This window comes from Haliotis rufescens, unplaced genomic scaffold, assembly GCF_023055435.1.
Source record: "Haliotis rufescens isolate VD_foot unplaced genomic scaffold, xgHalRufe1.0.p SCAF_8, whole genome shotgun sequence".
NCBI lineage: Eukaryota > Metazoa > Mollusca > Gastropoda > Lepetellida > Haliotidae > Haliotis > Haliotis rufescens.
The window spans coordinates 1827059-1850926 of NW_025964372.1; the positions used below are offsets into that span (position 1 = coordinate 1827059).

A 23868-nucleotide genomic window follows, 5' to 3' on the forward strand; every position below is an offset into this window, starting at 1 on the left:
CAAGCCACGTCAAAACAAGTTAAGGACCACCTGATTCTATCATATGGCTATACTTATTCTGTCCTGCCACGTCAAAAGAACTGCTAGTAACTGTGTTTTCTTTACAGAAGATCAAGATGCTGCTCCCAGAAAGAAGAAATCAGTAACTTTTGTTCAAGGCACCACTGTCAAGACTGTCAAACCTGCTAGTCGCCAAAGGTTTACCCGAATTGTCACAAAGACAGTGTCAAAACCTGATCTAGACCCAACGTCACCTGATCCCGTGAAGTCTACTGCTTCCATCTCTATAGGCACCAATACTGAGTCGAGTGCTGAATCTGACAGTGATGAGCCACTCGTCTGTGAACGGTCCCTTCCATACCTACCACCTAATGTGACAAACTTGACTGCCTTCAAATCTCTGCTTCTCAATCGGAGAAAGAACATTACAAATGCAGGATCTTTGTATGATGTGAAATATTACCACATGCCCAACACCCGCCCCAAGCATCAGAGAGTCCCGACTCCGAGTGAATCGAATGATACGACAGAGTCTGACACAACAGTGAAGTCGGACCCGTCTCCCACCTTGACGACAAGCCATCTCAGGAAGATCCGCAACACCGAGCAATATGCTTTGCTGAAGGCCAGGTTCCAGGCGCTGTTTGTGTGGCCGGCGCTCGTCTCCACGATACACCCTCCGTTTGACAGGAAGGATTTCTGCCAGAAGGCCAAGACAATCACAGCTGGGGAGGAGGAGGTGGAGAACCTGCCACGAGCCAAGACGAAAGGGTTTGTACGATGACATAGAGAAATACGTGGACTATTTAGACCTGCATACTACAAGGCGGCCAAAGGAATTCATTTTTAGTACTTGGTCATATGGTAATTTGGAGTCCTTACAATTTCCAACTTGCGACGTTTGTTAGCAATCTAGGTTGTTTGTCCCTTCTCAGAACTCACTCTGCCCACTCCAGGGGTAGACTTTTTTGGTAAAGTCCAACTGTTAGCATTTTGGAAATTTCTAAGTATTGGAAAATTTTCACTTGTATAAGACTAACAGACTAGTGGATATGTCTATCCCTGCACTCACTCACTCACTCACTCACTCACTCACTCACTCACTCACTCACTCACTCACTCACTCACTCACTCACTCACTCACTCACTCACTCACTCACTCACTCACTCACTCACTCACTCACTCACTCACTCGCCGTATGATATTGCTGTTTATGACCCGTGTGGTGAAGATACAGGTGTAAGATACTAAATCCATACGTGACACGTGTCGTACAAGATTGACCTCGTTTTATTTGTTTTGATTGGATAACCGTGACCTGTGTCACACTGGAACTACTTTTTTCATTCAGAAAAAATCACGAGACGTCATTCACTTTCACAAAACTTTACGAGACAGAGCTGAAGGAATCTCCAGACAACGAAACATTTACAACATTTTATTAAACGACAAGATAGTGACATGCATCAAAGTCGCTTTGCATTCTATATTAGTTATGTATAGAGGTACTACAGACATTATCAACATTATCAACTACCGATCGCGACTTTCAATTTGATTTACCGTAAAAGGACAAGTGTGGTGAAACGAAGTCAATTTAAACTATCTGTACAGATACCTAGACTTACGTTGGATGCTCCGGTTGTGCCATCAGTGTCCCCTTTGAATCGTATTTTGTGGCACTGTTTCGGGAGGTGTTGTTCATGAATAAAAGTACACAGCTGCACGACCAGATCACTAAAAGTGAACAGTTCTAATACAAATCATTCGAAAACTCTGTGGAAGTGGGCTTGACTTCTGATTTTGAGGCCCCAAACATCCCAAATGTGAACAATAACATTTCCTCTCTCTATATGTATGTAGATCATGGTTGTCTGTTCTTATTCCCATAGTGACCTTGCCCTTCGTTCGAAGCTGTCACTGACAATTAAGCAGACTTGAGTTTGTTGATTTTAACGTCTTCAGTGTAGGGTTGTACAGTTAACATGAATGTCTTTGGAGTACACTCTGATTTCCCTCTTCAAAAATTGTACGGACAGGATATACATACACCTGATGGATCCTGAGTAGAGGCTGCAGGTTCTACAAGAAGCAGGTGATGCTCCCTCCCTCCCTCCCTTCCTCCCTCCCTCACTCCCTCCCTCAATCTCTCACTCACTGTGCAGGTATCCCCTGAGTAGAGGCAGCAGGTTCTACAGGAAGCAGGTGATGCTCCCTCCCTCCCTCCCTCCCTCCCTTCCTCCCTCCCTCACTCTCTCACTCACTGTGCAGGTATCCCCTGAGTAGAGGCAGCAGGTTCTACAAGAAGCAGGTGATGCTCCCTTCCTCCCTCCCTCACTCTCTCTCTCTCTCACTGTGCAGGTATCCCCTGAGTAGAGGCAGCAGGTTCTACAAGAAGCAGGTGATGCTCCCTACCTCCCTCCCTTCCTCCCTCCCTCACTCTCTCACTCACTGTGCAGGTACCCCCTGAGTAGAGGCAGCAGGTTCTACAGGAAGCAGGTGATGCTCCCTCCCTCCCTCCCTTCCTCCCTCCCTCACCCTCTCTCTCACTGTGCAGGTACCCCCTGAGTAGAGGCAGCAGGTTCTACAAGAAGCAGGTGATGCTCCCTCCCTCCCTCCCTTCCTCCCTCCCTCACCCTCTCTCTCACTGTGCAGGTACCCCCTGAGTAGAGGCAGCAGGTTCTACAGGAAGCAGGTGATGCTCCCTCCCTCCCTCCCTCCCTTCCTCCCTCCCTACCTCCCTCCCTCACTCTCTCACTCACTGTGCAGGTATCCCCTGAGTAGAGGCAGCAGGTTCTACAGGAAGCAGGTGATGCTCCCTCCCTCCCTCCCTCCCTCCCTCACTGTGCAGGTACCCCCTGAGTAGAGGCAGCAGGTTCTACAAGAAGCAGGTGATGCTCCCTCCCTCCCTCCCTCCCTCCCTTCCTCCCTCCCTCACTCTCTCACTCACTGTGCAGGTATCCCCTGAGTAGAGGCAGCAGGTTCTACAAGAAGCAGGTGATGCTCCCTCCCTCCCTCCCTCCCTCCCTTCCTCCCTCCCTCACTCTCTCACTCACTGTGCAGGTATCCCCTGAGTAGAGGCTGCAGGTTCTACAAGAAGCAGGTGATGCTCCCTCCCTCCCTCCCTTCCTCCCTCCCTCCCTCACTCTCTCACTCACTGTGCAGGTATCCCCTGAGTAGAGGCAGCAGGTTCTACAAGAAGCAGGTGATGCTCCCTCCCTCCCTCCCTCCCTCAATCTCTCACTGTGCAGGTACCCCCTGAGTAGAGGCAGCAGGTTCTACAGGAAGCAGGTGATGCTCCCTCCCTCCCTCCCTCCCTCCCTCAATCTCTCACTGTGCAGGTATCCCCTGAGTAGAGGCAGCAGGTTCTACAGGAAGCAGGTGATGCTCCCTCCCTCCCTCCCTTCCTCCCTCCCTCCCTCCCTCCCTCCCTTCCTCCCTCCCTCCCTCACTCTCTCACTCACTGTGCAGGTATCCCCTGAGTATAGGGAGCAGGTTCTACAAGAAGCAGGTGATGCTCCCTCCCTCCCTCCCTCCCTTCCTCCCTCCCTCACTCTCTCACTCACTGTGCAGGTATCCCCTGAGTAGAGGCAGCAGGTTCTACAAGAAGCAGGTGATGCTCCCTCCCTCCCTTCCTCCCTCCCTCACCCTCTCACTCACTGTGCAGGTACCCCCTGAGTAGAGGCAGCAGGTTCTACAGGAAGCAGGTGATGCTCCCTCCCTCCCTCCCTCCTTCCCTCCCTCACTCTCTCTCTCACTGTGCAGGTATCCCCTGAGTAGAGGCAGCAGGTTCTACAAGAAGCAGGTGATGCTCCCTCCCTCCCTTCCTCCCTCCCTCACCCTCTCACTCACTGTGCAGGTACCCCCTGAGTAGAGGCAGCAGGTTCTACAGGAAGCAGGTGATGCTCCCTCTCTCCCTCCCTCCCTCCCTCCCTCACTCTCTCTCTCACTCTCTCTCTCACTGTGCAGGTACCCCCTGAGTAGAGGCAGCAGGTTCTACAGGAAGCAGGTGATGCTCCCTCCCTCCCTCCCTCACCCTCTCACTCACTGTGCAGGTACCCCCTGAGTAGAGGCAGCAGGTTCTACAAGAAGCAGGTGATGCTCCCTCCCTCCCTCCCTACCTCCCTCCCTCCCTCCCTCCCTCACCCTCTCACTCACTGTGCAGGTACCCCCTGAGTGGAGGCAGCAGGTTCTACAAGAAGCAGGTGATGCTCCCTCCCTCCCTTCCTCCCCCCCTCACCCTCTCACTCACTGTGCAGGTACCCCCTGAGTAGAGGCAGCAGGTTCTACAGGAAGCAGGTGATGCTCCCTCCCTCCCTCCCTCCCTCCCTCCCTCCCTACCTCCCTCCCTCCCTCACCCTCTCACTCACTGTGCAGGTACCCCCTGAGTAGAGGCAGCAGGTTCTACAGGAAGCAGGTGATGCTCCCTCCCTCCCTCCCTCACCCTCTCACTCACTGTGCAGGTACCCCCTGAGTAGAGGCAACAGGTTCTACAGGAAGCAGGTGATGCTCCCTCCCTCCCTCCCTCCCTCCCTCCCTCCCTCCCTACCTCCCTCCCTCCCTCACCCTCTCACTCACTGTGCAGGTACCCCCTGAGTAGAGGCAGCAGGTTCTACAGGAAGCAGGTGATGCTCCCTCCCTCCCTCCCTCACCCTCTCACTCACTGTGCAGGTACCCCCTGAGTAGAGGCAACAGGTTCTACAGGAAGCAGGTGATGCTCCCTCCCTCCCTCCCTCCCTCCCTCCCTCCCTACCTCCCTCCCTCCCTCACCCTCTCACTCACTGTGCAGGTACCCCCTGAGTAGAGGCAGCAGGTTCTACAGGAAGCAGGTGATGCTCCCTCTCTCCCTCCCTCCCTCCCTCCCTTCCTCCCTCCCTCCCTCCCTCCCTTCCTCCCTCCCTCCCTCCCTCCCTCACTCTCTCTCTCACTGCAGGTATCCCCTGAGTAGAGGCAGCAGGTTCTACAGGAAGCAGGTGATGCTCCCTCTCTCCCTCCCTCCCTCCCTCCCTTCCTCCCTCCCTCCCTCCCTCCCTTCCTCCCTCCCTCCCTCCCTCCCTCACTCTCTCTCTCACTGTGCAGGTACCCCCTGAGTAGAGGCAACAGGTTCTACAGGAAGCAGGTGATGCTCCCTCCCTCCCTCCCTCCCTCCCTCCCTCCCTACCTCCCTCCCTCCCTCACCCTCTCACTCACTGTGCAGGTACCCCCTGAGTAGAGGCAGCAGGTTCTACAGGAAGCAGGTGATGCTCCCTCCCTCCCTCCCTCACCCTCTCACTCACTGTGCAGGTACCCCCTGAGTAGAGGCAACAGGTTCTACAGGAAGCAGGTGATGCTCCCTCCCTCCCTCCCTCCCTTCCTCCCTCCCTCCCTCCCTCCCTCCCTCACTCTCTCTCTCACTGTGCAGGTACCCCCTGAGTAGAGGCAACAGGTTCTACAGGAAGCAGGTGATGCTCCCTCCCTCCCTCCCTCCCTCCCTCCCTCCCTACCTCCCTCCCTCCCTCACCCTCTCACTCACTGTGCAGGTACCCCCTGAGTAGAGGCAGCAGGTTCTACAGGAAGCAGGTGATGCTCCCTCCCTCCCTCCCTCACCCTCTCACTCACTGTGCAGGTACCCCCTGAGTAGAGGCAACAGGTTCTACAGGAAGCAGGTGATGCTCCCTCCCTCCCTCCCTCCCTCCCTCCCTCCCTCACCCTCTCACTCACTGTGCAGGTACCCCCTGAGTAGAGGCAGCAGGTTCTACAGGAAGCAGGTGATGCTCCCTCTCTCCCTCCCTTCCTCCCTCCCTCCCTCCCCCCCTTCCTTCCTCCCTCCCTCCCTCCCTCCTTCCCTCCCTCACTCTCTCACTCACTGTGCAGGTACCCCCTGAGTAGAGGCAGCAGGTTCTACAGGAAGCAGGTGATGCTCCCTCCCTCCTTCACCCTCTCACTCACTGTGCAGGTACCCCCTGAGTAGAGGCAGCAGGTTCTACAAGAAGCAGGTGATGCTCTCTCCCTCCCTCACCCTCTCACTCACTGTGCAGGTACCCCCTGAGTAGAGGCAGCAGGTTCTACAGGAAGCAGGTGATGCTCCCTCTCTCCCTCCCTTCCTCCCTCCCTCCCTCCCTCCCTCCCTCCCTCCTTCCCTCCCTCACTCTCTCACTCACTGTGCAGGTACCCCCTGAGTAGAGGCAGCAGGTTCTACAGGAAGCAGGTGATGCTCCCTCCCTCCCTCCCTCACCCTCTCACTCACTGTGCAGGTACCCCCTGAGTAGAGGCAACAGGTTCTCCAGGAAGCAGGTGATGCTCCCTCCCTCCCTCCCTCCCTCCCTCCCTCCCTCCCTCCCTTCCTCCCTCCCTCCCTCCCTCCCTCCCTCACTCTCTCTCTCACTGTGCAGGTACCCCCTGAGTAGAGGCAACAGGTTCTACAGGAAGCAGGTGATGCTCCCTCCCTCCCTCCCTCCCTCCCTCCCTCCCTACCTCCCTCCCTCCCTCACCCTCTCACTCACTGTGCAGGTACCCCCTGAGTAGAGGCAGCAGGTTCTACAGGAAGCAGGTGATGCTCCCTCCCTCCCTCCCTCACCCTCTCACTCACTGTGCAGGTACCCCCTGAGTAGAGGCAACAGGTTCTACAGGAAGCAGGTGATGCTCCCTCCCTCCCTCCCTCCCTCCCTCCCTCCCTCCCTCCCTCACCCTCTCACTCACTGTGCAGGTACCCCCTGAGTAGAGGCAGCAGGTTCTACAGGAAGCAGGTGATGCTCCCTCTCTCCCTCCCTTCCTCCCTCCCTCCCTCCCCCCCTTCCTTCCTCCCTCCCTCCCTCCTTCCCTCCCTCACTCTCTCACTCACTGTGCAGGTACCCCCTGAGTAGAGGCAGCAGGTTCTACAGGAAGCAGGTGATGCTCCCTCCCTCCTTCACCCTCTCACTCACTGTGCAGGTACCCCCTGAGTAGAGGCAGCAGGTTCTACAAGAAGCAGGTGATGCTCTCTCCCTCCCTCACCCTCTCACTCACTGTGCAGGTACCCCCTGAGTAGAGGCAGCAGGTTCTACAGGAAGCAGGTGATGCTCCCTCCCCCCCTTCCTCCCTACCTCTCTCCCTCCCTCACTCTCTCTCTCACTGTGCAGGTACCCCCTGAGTAGAGGCAGCAGGTTCTACAGGAAGCAGGTGATGTCCAGGGCTCACAAACAAGGCTCCAACAAGAAGAGCAGAGGCAGCCAGAACCAGTCTGACGATCAAGTTGATGCCCACTCCACACCAGTTCAGTCCAGCTTTGACCAGTCACTTCCATCAGGATCAGGTAAACTAACTGGTCATCAACAGTTGAAGTCCTTCACATACAGTATATGGAGCAGACTCTGGATCCATGTGATTGTGGAGTTAACATGGACATGGATGTTCTAAGCAAGTATTTCTAAAATAGTCAAGCAGAATTCTGATCCATATTAAACAACGGCTGCCACTCATTCTTTAGTGTTCAGTTTGATCTGCTTCAGGGCGTACGGGTGGCCCAGTCGTCTAAGGTGCCGCGATTCGCTGTGCAGAGTTTCTGTCCCTTGGGCACGCAAGAAACCTATGATTGTGGGTTCGAATCCCGTTTCGCCCCAGTTACGTTTCTAGGTTTGTCAGCACCATACCCGTGCTCGTGGGTTTCACCGAAGTGGTAAACGTCTGAGACCTGCATCACTTCGGGCTTTCCTCCCACATTAAGCTGACACGCCGTGATATAACTGGAATACTATTAAAAGTGGCGTTAAACCCAACTCACTCACTCACTTGGTCTGCTTCAAGTACACACAAGACCCTGTTTATGCATTTATAACAAACGTTATATTTGGGATAACACTTTCTTAGTAAATTACTAATTATAGTAATTTTTGGGTTAGGTCCATCTGGGATTCGAAACCACACATTCAGAGTGAGGCACCTAATCGCCAGCACACAAAGTCAGCGATCTAACCCACTTAGCCAATGTGTCTTAGACACAGTGTAAACCTATGAGAAATGTGCAACCGTTTGTTAATATGTTTCAACACTAACAACACAACCCCCATGTATGTTGAGTCCAACCTCCATTTCCAAAGAATGTACCGGAGCTTGACGTACATGAGTAGAATCTCACATCATCAGAGAGTTCGGTGTCTGTTCATTTGCCGTCACATTTTCTGGACACCCAAGGTGGACGATCCCAGCAGTGTTTGAAGTGTCTTTCTGCAGTTTCTAATTGAAGTACTTCGCCTGTATGTTGTGAGTGCTTTTAAACCAGGTAATCTCCCCGACGTGATCCTGCATTCAGTACATACTGAAAAACACATGTACCGTATTTGACGTAATAAACGCCCAGGGCAGTCTCAAAATTAGAAATAGGGGATCTTTTTAGAATATAATTTTGTTAGAAAAAAACAGAGTGGAAAGATCGTAAATTTCATGGTTTATGCTGACAGCCTGAAATGAATCAAAAGAAAAGTCTGTGCGTATTATTCATGACAGATATATTTTCCAGAATCATAAAATTAAGGGTGTATATAACACACGAGTGTGTATTATACACGAATAAATAAGTGTACATTAATCGATCGTAAGGGGTGCTAATCAGGATTGTTCACTAGCCAATATATAAGCAAATATCGCTGTGGGCGCTTATTAGAGCGGGGCGCTTATTACGTTGAATACGGTATTTGACTTTTGAAAACAAGAGTTCCATGCATCTTTGACTCGATGATCTTGCCTTCAGGAGTTACAACCGAGATGCTCCCATATGACGAGGCTGACCTATTACGAACATGCCAGTATCTGTATGTGATCTCTGTTTGTAGGTGAAGCCGATTTACACATCACGAGTGACAACATCATTACTCCCAGAGGAAGAGGCCGACCTCGAGGGAAGATGAAACGCAAAGTTGTGGAAGCGCCGACTCGATCACTCCGAGAGAGGAAAGAGAAAAGTCCACCTGAGAAGAAAGTTAAGAAAGAGAAAAGTGAGAACCGCATCCAGAGAGTTTCAGCCAAACGTGCGTTCCTGGGGCGGAATCTCCGACAGTCCATGCTGGACTCCATGGCGGCCATGGAGGCAGGACTGAGACCAGATCCAGCTCAAGACATTGCCCCATCAGGTACCACCCCATCAGGTACCACCCCATCAGGTACCACCCCATCAGGTACCACCCCAGGGAGTGATGGTCTCACCACAAACAGTGAAAAGTCTTCCACTAACGTGTCAAAGAACTATTCAGTTGCTCTGGCTTCCGATTTAGAATGTCTTCCCTTAGCAGCCTCCAAATCAACTGTACCATCAGAAGATGAAGATGTTAAAGCTTCAGTCTTGGGTCCTGTCGTTACGTCAGTGAAATTCGGAGAGGTGACAGCGTCAGGTGTGGATATCCCATCCCAGTTGAACACAGTGCAAATGTCGAAGTCTGGTGGTATTCGGAATCAAGGGATCCCCATGATCCTCACCTATATTAAGGGCGAGAATGGTGCCATGATCCCAGTACTGAATCCAGTTCCCATCGGTGTTGTGCCTGCTGTTGGTTCGGGTCCAGTCAGTATTGCCCAGATCAAAACCCACCCAGTGCTTTCCCCAGCAGCCCCTCCATCCCCTGGTGGTGCAGGGCATTCGGAGCCCTCTACATCTACATCTACATCTACATCATGATGGATGGACGGACGTACAGCGCTCACGTTGTTCTTGACCTGCTATACAGGCCTGTCAGTGTGAAATATAACTTCTTCACGGGTATATCTTAAAGGGGATAACCCCTTTATAAGACTTTGAGGTTCTTCAAGGGCCAGAGCCCTGTTCCACAAACATAGACTTGCAATCTTTGATAAGGTAATTCAACACAGACTTATGACATTCACCTGTTTCATCTTCAAGAAATTTGTAGTTTCTTCAATTCTGAGTTAACATAATGTTTTTGTAGATATTGGTTTCAAGGATACAATTGTTGCCATGAGTTGACCCTGTGCGATTCATACTATGTTGCATGTTCACATCCTACAAAAGGTATGTGTCAGCATTCTACCATAATACAGCAAAGCCATAAATCTCAGGACCTGCAAGCCCAATTGTATCAAGGTTATACTGCACATAATACTTCAAATTTCAATTTTACAATTTTATATATTGTGCTGTTTTAGACATTAAGGGAACCAACCTTGTGCTGTTTTAGACAATTGCTGTATTCTCCAGGCGAAGTTTTGTCTGATCTGTTAGAAACAAGTACAACATGGTCACCAGGAGAAGCAAGAACAAAATCAGTCTACAGAAAATGTTTCACTTCGTTTGACCTATTCCCAAAGGATTTTGGATTCATAGGAAATAACAATTTTGTCATCAGCAAGATTTGTACGTGAAAATATCGGCATGTGTCATTCTGACCAGGTTAAGTTTTGTTATCTGTTATCGATGCAAATAAATGTCGGGAATTACGTAAAGAATGTCTTGATTTGTCTTTAGTTTTGGACATGTACAACTAACAGATTTATGGGTAAAATAATACAGGAGTTCACTCATCCATTTCTGTCTGTGATCTGCTGTTGGGAGGGAGTGACTCAAACATAAGAAATTACATTTTTTTGTCCAACTTCCAGTTTGAACTGCTCCTTGACTGAGATGTGCTTTATTAAACTGCTCCCAGTTAAGAAAACTTACTTCACATATATATTTGAGATGTTTTCATAATTGCTTCATACCCCAATCTTGAATTTTCTTTTCTGAATATATACACTGCTGTGGACAAAATAGAGACTGCCTTTGAAGCCCTGATTCGTTGAGTTAGTTAATGGAGAGAAAGACTTCCAATCGTTTTCTTTTAGGACATGTCCTCAGTTTTGCTGCTGCCAAGGCATGAAAGCCAGTAATGTGTTGTGCGAGTTACATGTGAGATTTAAAATGGTGGGGCCCATGTTTAAGAAAATTCGAATTACACCAGTAACATTTCTTAATTCAGGAGCCGTCATATGGCTGGAGTATTGCTGAGGGTAACCTCCCAAAACCCCTACATCCCATTTCCCCTACAGCTTAAGACAACAAAGTTCACGGTCCATGGCTATGCTAATCCCTAGTCTGTTACCTATCTCATACAATGAAACGACCCAAGAAACACGAATAGATTGAGATAAACATTTAATTACGATTACGATATTATTCAAAATTCATAATACATTATAATAAAATGTTCATTTTTCAAAATTCATGATACATTATAACAAAATGTTCATTTTTCAAAATTCATGATACATTATAACAAAATGTTCATTTTTCAAAATTCATAATACATTATGATAAATTTCATCTCAAATGTTCAATTCACTCTTTATCCCGGCCTGAGGAGATGGCCAACTGCATCTAGAAACTGCATTGGGGATTTCACCTCTCTATTCAACTCGTCTTTCAGGCGGCAGAGACGGTTCTCCACCTCTCTGTACACTCTCTTCCTGCCTCTGTTCCACCTTCCTGACTACCGCCCCAAATCGGTAGATGTTGGGATGTCGGTGAGGGAGACCTCGGTTGAGTCGGTTATGAAAGCCTTCCAGGTTGTTGTTCGTCATGGGACCTGTTGTACCGTGATGGTTCCACAGTGGTAGGGGGAATCGTGCTCCGTGGTCGGCCCAGGTAGTGACGATGTAGCCGTTGACAGCTCTTGGTTCATCTGGTGTGTTGTCCATTGCGTCAACCCACGTGTCCTGGATCTTGTTCTGGGGGAGTAGGGGTGCTCATAAACCGGACCTTCTGGCTATCCTCAGGGGCATGGTTATGCTCTGTAGCATTCCTCATCACGGTTCCTACTGTCGTGAGTCTTCCTCTACATGTGGACTTGACACACTACCAGTGTACGCAAGTCAGTCTCTCGACATTCTTAGTGTGAAGATAACCATCAAATAGGACTTGGGGCTTTCCTCTCTGTGACATAACAAACTCAACATTGCGAAGACCAGCCATGTTGATGTCATGTTAGTACTTACTTACTTACTTACTTTGGAGATTTAACGTGCGCTTTCCGACTGATGCGTATTTCGCACACGGGCCCGGCCAGGCCATTTAATGTGTTTCCGAAAGGGGCGAAAGTGGTTAGTTATGTTAGTCAGTTTCAAGTATCTATATACTAAACCTAGCCATCTCAACTGTAAATCGTCTCATCTCAGTTTCTCAGTGTAATAATTGTTTCTTCCTATTGTTATTTTTTTAATTTCTAAATATTGTCTTCTCATCATACAGGCATCTTTCATTACACTTACATTAATTCTTTTTTTATAATCTTTCCTTTAAGTCCCCTAATCCCCTAAAGCTCTACCCCTTTCATTTCTACTACCTCTACTCCAGACCTTAATCTCTCCTTTAGGTGAGTTCATAATGCCAGACAGGTAAACGCCGCGTGTTGTTTTAACTAATTGTAGGGGAACTGGGTTGTAGGGGAAATGGGATGTAGGGGTTTTGGGAGATAACCTTGCTGAGTGCAGCCTTAAACAACAAACAAACAGACAAACAAACAAATAATTCAGGGCTTGATTTAAGGAACTTAATTTCACTTACACCATATGCATGTTGACATGAATACCTAGTTGCACCAGACAAAACAAGGTTGCACCCTTGTTCCCTAAATTTATCAAAGTAGAATCATAGATGCATGAACTGGTCTAAATAAACAAAATCTCAGATTTCGGATGACTGTCAAAATTTTACCTAATTAATGAGGTATTGCTGTACACAGTAGAACATTTGCACAGTTTGATAACTTAAAACACATCTGTGATGTCATTCCCTTGTTTTAACGCTCCATTATTTTTCAGGAATGGAGAGTTGCTTGTTAACTGTACAATACCTTGAAGCAGCATTTGAATTTTAAAAATATTTTCAACTACAGAATTTTTTGTCAAAGTGTAAATGTAACTCTGCATTCCTTAAAAATAATGGAGCAGAGACCCGTTTTATATATTCACCCAACTCTTGATATTTTGGGGCGGTCAGGTAGCCTAGTGGTCAAGGTGTTCGCTTGTCACGCTCGTGACCCGGGTTCGATTCCCGACATGGGTACAATGTGTGAAGCCCATTTCTGGTGTCTCCCGCTGGAATATTGCTAAAAGCGGCGTAAAACCATACTCACTCACTCACTTGATATTTTAAGACCAGGAACACAGTCTTGGCGTCGGGGCCAATAACCAATATAAGATCGTTGTATCAAGAGGGCTCTGCTGCAACTATCAGGTCACATCGTCTTGACGTGCTTATCCATACATGGAGATCGAGTTAACGAGTTTTGCTGCCTTCGAAAAAAATAGCTGAACAAACCGATAGTGGATAATATCATGCATATCCCATGTACATCACCGTATCCCTCCCAAGGGGTGTCCCGTATTTGTTGATATATATGTATGAACACGCGATCAGGCTTCAGAGACCGCCTCCGTGGTCTAGTGGTAGAGCGTCCGCCCGGAGAGCGGAAGGTCCGGGGTTCGATCCCCGACCGCCATCATACCAAAAGACGTTAAAAGATGGTACTTGTTGTTACCCTGTCTGGCGCTCGGCATTAAGGGGCTAAAACAAGGACTGGTCGGCTCGGAGTCAGTATACTGTGTCTGGGTGGGGTATTAATGTTAATCCAAGTCATATCCCTTTATATAGTAGTACATATTGTTCCGAAGATTGCAGTAGTTGCGACATGAAAAGAAGTAATGTGTAGGATCCTCATAATGATATCCACAGGAGCAGGTAGTAGAATCATGAGTATGTCTAAGATATTTGTGTACATTTAAATCACTGCATCCTAATCTGAGGCGACAATGGATAATTTGACAGAAATGGGTACCATAGTCTAAGTTAAAGCTAAATCTTTTAGGATTTTCTGTCTTGGTGATACATTAAGTGAAGTCATTTACAGTATATTTTGACTGAACATTATCCGGTAATTCATTCCACATTCGCACTGTGTCGGGTCAAAATGATTTGTGGTAGTTAACTGTTCTAGCATTTACAGTCTGTAGCTGTGAAGAAGTTCTTAAATTGTAACGTGAGCCCGCTGAGACATTAGGAGGAACAAGATTACATAGATATTCAGGGGCCAACATGTTAACTGTTTTGTAAAATGTTTTTAATTTATGAGATTGCCGTCTTTTGGATAAGGGTGTAAGGTTAGTTTCAGAGTATAGAGACTCGTGGCTGTTACCACGAGTAGCTCCACATATTGTTCTCAGTGCGTCTAAATTTAGCCTTTCCAATACCAACGCTTGTTCTTGAGAACAGTTATCCCTTACTTGGTCACAATAGTCGAATATCGATAAAATAAAAGATAAATATATATTCTGTAACGTTTTTCTGGACAGGCGGTGGTTGAAAGTTCTAAAGCAGTTAATCATTGGGTTTACTTTATCTACTATATTATCTATATGGTTTGACCAGTAGCCATCTTGCTGTGAAATTGGCCCTAGGTGTTTGTGCGATGAGACCTCTGTTATTGGAGTACCTTTTATTTTAAGAACAGGTTTTTGACTTAGGTTAATTTTTCTTAAAAACATTATGGTTTCGGTTTTGTGTGGATTAAACGTTACTTGCCATTTAGTCGCCCATACGGATATCCTTTCTAGATCAACATTTTAATTAATTATTGCTGTGTTAGGATCATCGGCAATAATATAAAGTGACGTATCGTCTGCAAAGAGACGTATATTACTGTCTATATCATCAACCAGGTCATTTATAAAGATCAAAAATAATAATGGTCCTAGGACCGATCCCTGTGGAATACCTGCCGTGATAGATTTTAACTGTGATTCTTTACCATTAATTACCACTTTTTGTATTCTATTTGATAGATAACTGTCAAACCATTTCAACAACTTTCCTCGAATTCCACATGAAGATAATTTATAAAGTTATCCTTTATGCCAGACTTTATCAAAGGCCTTGCTAATATCACAAAACACTGCCCTTACTTCTTTTCCATTGTCTAGAGCCTTTGAAATAAAATTATACAGATCTAATAATTGGTAGCTCGTGGAATCGCCTGGTATAAAGCCTGACTGCAGATTGCTCAGCTGTTGTCTTTGAAGAAGTTAAACACATGTTTATGGATACGTTTTTCAAATACTCCTGCCAAACAACTTGTTAGTGCGATTGGTCTTTAATTACTGCATTCATTTACATTTCCTTTTGTGTGAATTGGCAATACAGATGCCAATTTTCATTTTGATGGAAAAACAGACTATTTAAGTGACATTTTAAAGATTAATGATAATGGGAAGGATATACTTTTAGCAGAAACTTTAATAAGTTTGTTATTTATACCGTCAGGTCCGGATGCCTTTTGGTATCAACAGAAAGTAAAACATCTTGAATTTCCCCTGGGGTGAGGACAATATGGTCCAATGTGTTAGAGCACTCAGAACTTACAGCTGGCAATGTTTTTGACGGGAATTCGACTGTCGATTGTTCAGAGAAGTAGTCGTTTAAAATATTAGCTTTACATACATCATCATCATAAACCTTATCTTTATATATAACAGCTGGAAGGAGTATTTGGATTTTTGTTTTTTAGAAAGCGCTTCACGAAACTCCACCATGTTTTAGTACCTCGGGAATTATTATTTTTTTCAACTATTTTTTTGCAGTAATTTTGTTTTGCAATTCTAACAGAGGTGACAACTAGATTTCGTAATTGTCTAAAGGTTTTCCAATCCGAGGGATAGTTTCTCTTTTTGCAGTTTTATGTTTACGGTTGCGTTTACGCATTAAACGACGGACCTCATTGTTCATCCACGGATTGTCCTTACTTCTTACCGTAATAATGCTATTGGGGACGTAAACGTTGTAGCTTTTACAAAGTATTGAAGTGAATTCTGCAACTGCATCATCTACGCAATTGCTATTTATTAACTCGTTCCAGTCATTACCATTGAGATCTACTAATAACACATCAACATCGATAAGATTATAATTAAATATTTTTCTGGTATATACAAAACATTTTGGTTTAGGTTGATTAATTCCTACGAACACTGGACAATGATCACTACAAACAGGATCTAGCACATCGAAGGTCGTTACAATACTATAACGTGATCAGAGATCAAATCAAGTAGGTACCAGAATGGTAGGTTATTTTAGTTGGCTCAGAGATTATCTGTTTTAGACCATATGCCGATTGAAGATATTCATTTTTTTGTTTATTTACTCGAAGAAAATCAATGTTAAAATCTCCTGTTATAATTGTATCAATATTAAGGTCTATGGCATTACCTATAGATTTGTCAACGAGATCCCAGTACGAGTTGTAATCTATAAACATTTCCAATTATTACACTACAATTTTTGGATATGACCTGGATCCATATACCCTCATGTCCAATTATAGTTAATTGGTCCATGTGTTTAACGTGTAAACTATCCCTAACATATATTGCAACCCCACTACCTCTAGTGTTGCGATCAAGCCTAAACGGTAAATGATAGCCAGAAGTAGAGACTTGACTATCCGGAATGCCAGGATGTAACCACGTTTATGTCATACAGATAGGGGCGGTCGGGTAGCCTAGTGGTTAAAGCGTTCGCTCGTCACGCCGAAGACCCGGGTTCGATTCCCGACATGGGTACAATGTGTGAAGCCCATTTCTGGTGTCCCCCGCCGTGATATTGCTGGAATATTGCTAAAAAGCGGCGTAAAACCATACTCACTCACTCTCTCATACAGATAATATCATAGTATTGTAACTCAATAGCTATGAGGTCTATCTTATCCTTAAGACTGCGAACATTTAGTTGAACTATGTTCAGATCTGATAGTCTATAAGGGCCTGGATTTGCGTGGATATCTCCACAGCAGAGTCACATAATCATTTGTAGGATAGCGTGGTAGAGGAGATGTGATCTATATAGAATACCCGCATTACAAAAATGTAAACAGTTATGGAATGTATGCGTGTTCTTTGAGTACATCGCTGTTGCAAATATGCCCACCGACTGCCTGTAATGTACAATATCAACCCCCATCGTCGAAGTTCATTTCAAGTATTATATACTGACAGACAATCGGTGGTTGGAAGTGAAAGTGTGAAGACGTCTTCAAAAATACCTGTAATAACAGTGATGATATATAAGGTAATATTTGCACAATAGGGACAGTAAGACACAAGGATTTGCTGGGGAAAATGTAAGTGATAAAGATTGGTAAATTGAACAGTAAGAAGAAAGGATAAAATCAAAGTCACCAAAGTTTGGTGTAGAGTAATGAGAAACGAACTGAGAGGGGGACATAATATAAGATATGTTTTCATAACAGATGGTGTGAACAGAAGTACTAAATAAATTTAATATAAAACAAAAAAAGATAGATAAATAAAATAATAATATGAAGATTATGTCCATAGTCATCAATAAACTAAGCTCACGCCCGGGGCAAGTCTAGGTTCTGGCACGCCTGGATTAATTGCACGGATTCGGCACGTGCACATGGACTGACTAATGTGTATCGCACACCTGGCTAATTTGCTCGGACTCGGCACGTGCACATGAAATGAACAGGCCACAACGGCGTAATCAAAATTAGCCTTCTAACAGGTTGTGATAACCTTCGAATATCAAGGAATATGCACCAAATTAAAGATTAAGAACATGATGGGGCAAATGTTCATGCGGACCATATCCAGGTAAGTTAAGAGTTAATCTGCACACATGACCCTTGTGGTATAATATGGGTTGATGACACACATTGTATACATAGTTAACCATGCATAGCTACATCGAGTAAGCCAGGCTAGTGAAGGACAATAACGTCACATACCGAAAAGCAGCCTACTAGTACGTGTTTTTCTACGTTAGCTAACCTAGTATTACCCATCAAGGAGTGTTGATATTCCGACATGCAATCTTTATTAACCATTAATCTTTCGGGAGCTAGCGGATAACTGTTATTGTCTTTATGTAACGAATTTGGATATTCCAAGTCAACCTCTAGTATGTACCCTTTATCGGAATCTGTGGGGATATCATTCACATTGATATTATGAATATCAACCCACTAAAAACCACCAGTGGGTAAAGGTTGACTCATAGCCCACAAATTGTTGGCATCGAGATAGATAGCAAACCAACAAAGGAACAAACCGCATTGGGAGGAGTTTCATTTAGTGTTGTCAGAACTCACCAAATACAAGACAATGAAGCAGGAGATTCGATCAAATTCTCGTTAGAGTAGTGGTATTAGTGAAGACGAGAAAAAAAAGTTCATAGAACAGAGGAGACAACAAGCGCGTCAATTATTCCGTGCTAAAACCAAAGGACTGGTTGGAGATTAAAAATAGATTGTTTCCTATCATTAGATCGCATCGCATAAAAAATCATACATTCATTTAAATGAATGCTTACATAAATATATAATAATAGAGAATTACAAACCAACAAAGGAAGAACTCGAAAAACCTATCGAAGCATTTATGCTCAGGGACAAAGTTATCAAATGGAGAGAATTACAACAAGGTTTATATTATATCAGTGATGTCAAACCAACGTAATGGGGATTGCCTAAAAGTCGGGCCGGGCCGTGCCAAGACGGGCCAAAGTGTTATTGGCTAATTACTTAATTATCGGCGATCATATCTACATATTATTGATGCAACATACACACATGACACTACTGAACAATCACCAATCCAAAACGTGCAGCATAATTAAGTAATTCGGAGTAAATCACTTAAAAACTAGAAAGTGGAGCTGTGTGTTAGCGTCGCTGATCTAGGTAACATGTAAAAGAGCAATCGTTAAACGAAATAGGATTTGACACGTATCAAATACTTCTAGCTATCGTCATACGAATTTCCATCTGTCGGCATAGCGTTTATATTATAGGAACGTACTATATCTAAGTAAATACCACTTTATAACGTCACTGTTCATCGTATTTAAAGCAGACACGTTGGTTAAAGTAGACCTCTTCTCCCTCTACTCTCGACAGTCACACAGTTCGCTCCGACTTGGCCCGGGCTGTCAAAATCAACTTTAAACAGACAGATTTATCTTCAAATGTGATTACCTCTATAGATTAGTGTTATATCTACCTATACACCACTTTATAATGTTACAGATCGCAGTATTTATAGACAACAAGGGGCTCAAAGTGAAGCCCTTTTCCCTCTACATTCTCAACATAGTCTCTATCAGAAGTGTTTGGCTTGTGTTGGGTCCGACTTGGCCCGGGCGGTCAAAATCAACTTTAAACACACAGATGTATCTACAAATGTGATTAAATCTATAGATTAGTGTTATATCTACCTATACACCAATTTATAATGTCCAGGTGTATCGCATTTAAAGAAATCTGCGCCCTTAAAGTGAAGCATTTTTACTGTATTTTCTTTAAAAAATCCAAGTCAGAAATGTTCGGTCCGACCTGGCCTGGGCGGTCAAAATCAACTTTAAACACACAGATGTATCTTCAAATGTGATTAAATCTATAGATTAGTGTTATATCTACCTATACACCAATTTATAATGTCCAGGTGTATCGCATTTAAAGAAATCTGCGCCCTTAAAGTGAAGCATTTTTACTGTATTTTCTTTAAAAAATATAAGTCAGAAATGTTCGGTCCGACCTGGCCCGGGCTGTTAAAATCAACTTAAACCTCACAGATGTATCTTCAAATGTGATTAAATCTATAGACCAGTGTTATATCTACCTATACACCAATTTATAATGTCACAGATCGCAGTATTTATAGAAAACATGGGGCTTAAAGTGAAGCCCTTTTCCCTCTACATTCTCAACATAGTCTCTATCAGAAGTGTTTGGCTTGTGTTGGGTCCGACTTGGCCCGGGCGGTCAAAATCAACTTTAAACACACAGATGTAACTTCAAATGTGATTAAATCTATAGATTAGTGTTATATCTACCTATACACCAATTTATAATGTCCAGGTGTATCGCATTTAAAGAAATCTGCGCCCTTAAAGTGAAGCATTTTTACTGTATTTTCTTTAAAAAATATAAGTCAGAAATGTTCGGTCCGACCTGGCCCGGGCTGTTAAAATCAACTTAAACCTCACAGATGTATCTTCAAATGTGATTAAATCTATAGACCAGTGTTATATCTACCTATACACCAATTTATAATGTCACAGATCGCAGTATTTATAGAAAACATGGGGCTTAAAGTGAAGCCCTTTTCCCTCTACATTCTCAACATAGTCTCTATCAGAAGTGTTTGGCTTGTGTTGGGTCCGACTTGGCCCGGGCGGTCAAAATCAACTTTAAACACACAGATGTAACTTCAAATGTGATTAAATCTATAGATTAGTGTTATATCTACCTATACACCAATTTATAATGTCCAGGTGTATCGCATTTAAAGAAATCTGCGCCCTTAAAGTGAAGCATTTTTACTGTATTTTCTTTAAAAAATCCAAGTCAGATATGTTCGGTCCGACCTGGCCCGGGCTGTTAAAATCAACTTAAACCTCACAGATGTATCATCAAATGGATTCACATCTATAGATTAGTATTATATCTACCTATACACCACTTTATAATGTCACAGATTGCAGTATTTATAGACAACAAGGGGCTCAAAGTGAAGCCCTTTCCCCTCTACATTCTCAACATAGTCTCGATCAGAAGTGTTTGTCTTGTGTTTGGTTCGACTTGGCCCGGGCGGTCAAAATCAACTTTAAACACACAGATGTATCTTCAAATGTGATTAAATCTATAGAATAAAATACAGTAAAAATGCTTCACTCTAACGGCGCAGATTTCTTTAAATGCGATACACCTGGACATTATAAATTGGTGTATAGGTAGATATAACACTAATCTATAGATTTAATCACATTTGAAGTTACATCTGTGTGTTTAAAGTTGATTTTGACCGCCCGGGCCAAGTCGGACCCAACACAAGCCAAACACTTCTGATAGAGACTATGTTGAGAATGTAGAGGGAAAAGGGCTTCACTTTAAGCCCCATGTTTTCTATAAATACTGCGATCTGTGACATTATAAATTGGTGTATAGGTAGATATAACACTGGTCTATAGATTTAATCACATTTGAAGATACATCTGTGAGGTTTAAGTTGATTTTAACAGCCCGGGCCAGGTCGGACCGAACATTTCTGACTTATATTTTTTAAAGAAAATACAGTAAAAATGCTTCACTTTAAGGGCGCAGATTTCTTTAAATGCGATACACCTGGACATTATAAATTGGTGTATAGGTAGATATAACACTAATCTATAGATTTAATCACATTTGAAGTTACATCTGTGTGTTTAAAGTTGATTTTGACCGCCCGGGCCAAGTCGGACCCAACACAAGCCAAACACTTCTGATAGAGACTATGTTGAGAATGTAGAGGGAAAAGGGCTTCACTTTCGAGCCCCTTGTTGTCTATAAATACTGCAATCTGTGACATTATAAAGTGGTGTATATGTAGATATAATACTAATCTATAGATGTGAATCCATTTGATGATACATCTGTGAGGTTTAAGTTGATTTTAACAGCCCGGGCCAGGTCGGACCGAACATTTCTGACTTGGATTTTTTAAAGAAAATACAGTAAAAATGCTTCACTTTAAGGGCGCAGATTTCTTTAAATGCGATACACCTGGACGTTATAAATTGGTGTATAGGTAGATATAACACTAATCTATAGATTTAATCACATTTGAAGTTACATCTGTGTGTTTAAAGTTGATTTTGACCGCCCGGGCCAAGTCGGACCCAACACAAGCCAAAGACTTCTGATAGAGACTATGTTGAGAATGTAGAGGGAAAAGGGCTTCACTTTGAGTTCTGTGTTTTCTTTAACTACTGAAATATGAGACAATAAAGTGGTAAATAATTAGATAAAATACTAGTCTTTAGATATAAATTATGTTAGGAACTTTAGAAGTGCTTGGACAGTTATTAACACGTGTCGTGTCAGTCTTTTGACATTCGCGAATATCCATTTCCAGAAAACATCCTGTGTTGGTTTAACACGAATTAGTAAAGGTTAATTACCTAAACACGTTAATTAATGAAAGAAGAGTAGTCAAAACACTGTCGTTTCCTGCCCAGGACATCACACCCCTACACGCTAAGGTCGGTGAGAAGCATTCTAATCAAAGAATACACAGTCAAGACGCTGACTTTTCTACGAGACTCACGGTATGTAGTCATAATCATCAGTTAATTACATTGTTGAAGGTGCATTTTTATTCAAACTCAATTAAATGAGCAAAACTATACGTTTGTGGACATTTGAGATCTGCCTAGATATGCGCGTTTCGTTTTATTATTCTGCAATCCATTTTTAGTATTACCCGCTGGCCCGGCCCGGCCCGACTTTTCTTGGCCCGACTTTTAGGCAATCCCAACAAAATACGGTCATCAATTGTTTCTTTCCAATTACCAAGAAGAGTCTATAGTCTGGTCTCCTAGTAAAATGAACAAAGAACTTAGTAAAAATGTTTAATATCACTTTGTTAAAAATAATGGTATGCATATGAGTAAAAATAATAGATTATATTTTCGTTACAATTTAGTTTAATGTTATGACGATCGTTGAATCGCATCATCATTTTGACATAAAAAAATCCCTCTGTAGTGGTGGTATAGGTATATAAATCTGACTCCAGTGGAAGTGAGCCAGAACCATGATGACCTATACTACTCCATTGGTTTTATAGGTCACCATGTCACCATATCGCACGTTCGAGTATAATGGGAAACTCACAATATACCTTGTAATATATAAACGTTGATTTTATAAGTCACCATGTCACCACGTTGTAATATTTTGGTTTTATAGGTCACCATGTCACCATATCGCACGTTCGAGTATAATGGGAAACTCACAATATACCTTTTAATATATAAACGGTGATTTTATAGGTCACATGTCACACGTTCGAGTATAATTGTAAATTCACAATATACATTGTAATATATAACCATTGGTTTTATAGGCCACCATGTCACTATATCACACGTTCGAGTATAATGGTAAACTCACAATATACGTTGTAATAAACAAACGTTGATTTTATATGTCACCACATCACACGTTCGAGTATAATGGTAAACTCACAATTTACATTGTAATATACAGATTTGATGTCCTCATGGCTGAGGCATATACTTGCATATCCAGTTATTGTGTCGAAACGATACAGACTCAATTTTTTACAGACCGCCGTCAGGGAGCTGGAGCATTGCTCAGTGCGACTTGAAACAAACAAACAAACTTTGCGACATTAATTTCACGTACTTTAATCCAGAGAATCTAAACACTATGGATAATGTTTGTTTCTGTTTGTTGTTTAACGCCGCACTCAGCAATATTTCAGCTATATGACGGCGTTCTGTAAATAATCGAGTCTGGACCAGACAATCCAGCGATTGACATCATGAGTATCGATCAACGAAATTGGGATACGATGACATGCATCAAACAAGTCAGCGAGACTCACCACCCGATCCCGTTAGTCGCCTCTTACGCCAAGCATGGGTTGCTGAAGCAAAATGTCTGTTCGTGCCACAAGCTAAAACTAGAACCATCAGGAGCAGTGTACCACATTCCATGCAATTGTGGACAAGTTTATGCATGAGAAACATCTAACAATATCTACTCTACTGTATAAGCATTGCCTCCTTCTTGTATATATACTTGCCAACCACACTCTGTATATCACTTGCTTCCTAACGGTGTTAGAACCTACACCGAAAAGTCGCTCTTATTTGTAATAAAGAAGTTGTTCATCCGTAAATTCTTATCCTTACTTAATGTTGGAAGGGTCTATTGATGATGTGGTGAATGAACCTGATTACATTATCAGCACCCAAGAATTTGGCATAGGCATTATTTACACCCACACTAGTGGATCATTTATGACTTGGTATGAAATAAACAATTGCAGAGCAAATTACCATA

At 44.0% G+C, this 23868-nt stretch overlaps 1 protein-coding gene across 3 annotated transcripts in view; it reads left to right on the plus strand.

Annotated features, from left to right (window-relative positions):
• Positions 1-10411, plus strand: part of LOC124144641 — a 36757-nt gene extending 26346 nt beyond the window's left edge. The window contains exons 21-23 of one of the 3 annotated variants that reach the window (XM_046514171.2): positions 111-771; positions 7099-7271; positions 8788-10411. In XM_046514171.2, the coding sequence (XP_046370127.2) occupies positions 111-771; positions 7099-7271; positions 8788-9626 (1673 nt within the window). In that variant the 3' untranslated portion in view covers positions 9627-10411. Of the gene's footprint in view, positions 1-107; positions 772-2460; positions 2597-7098; positions 7272-8787 lie in introns of those variants that run through there. The other 2 variants (XM_046514170.2, XM_048389001.1) reach the window with 2 other exon arrangements.
• The last annotated feature ends 13457 nt before the right edge of the window (positions 10412-23868 follow it).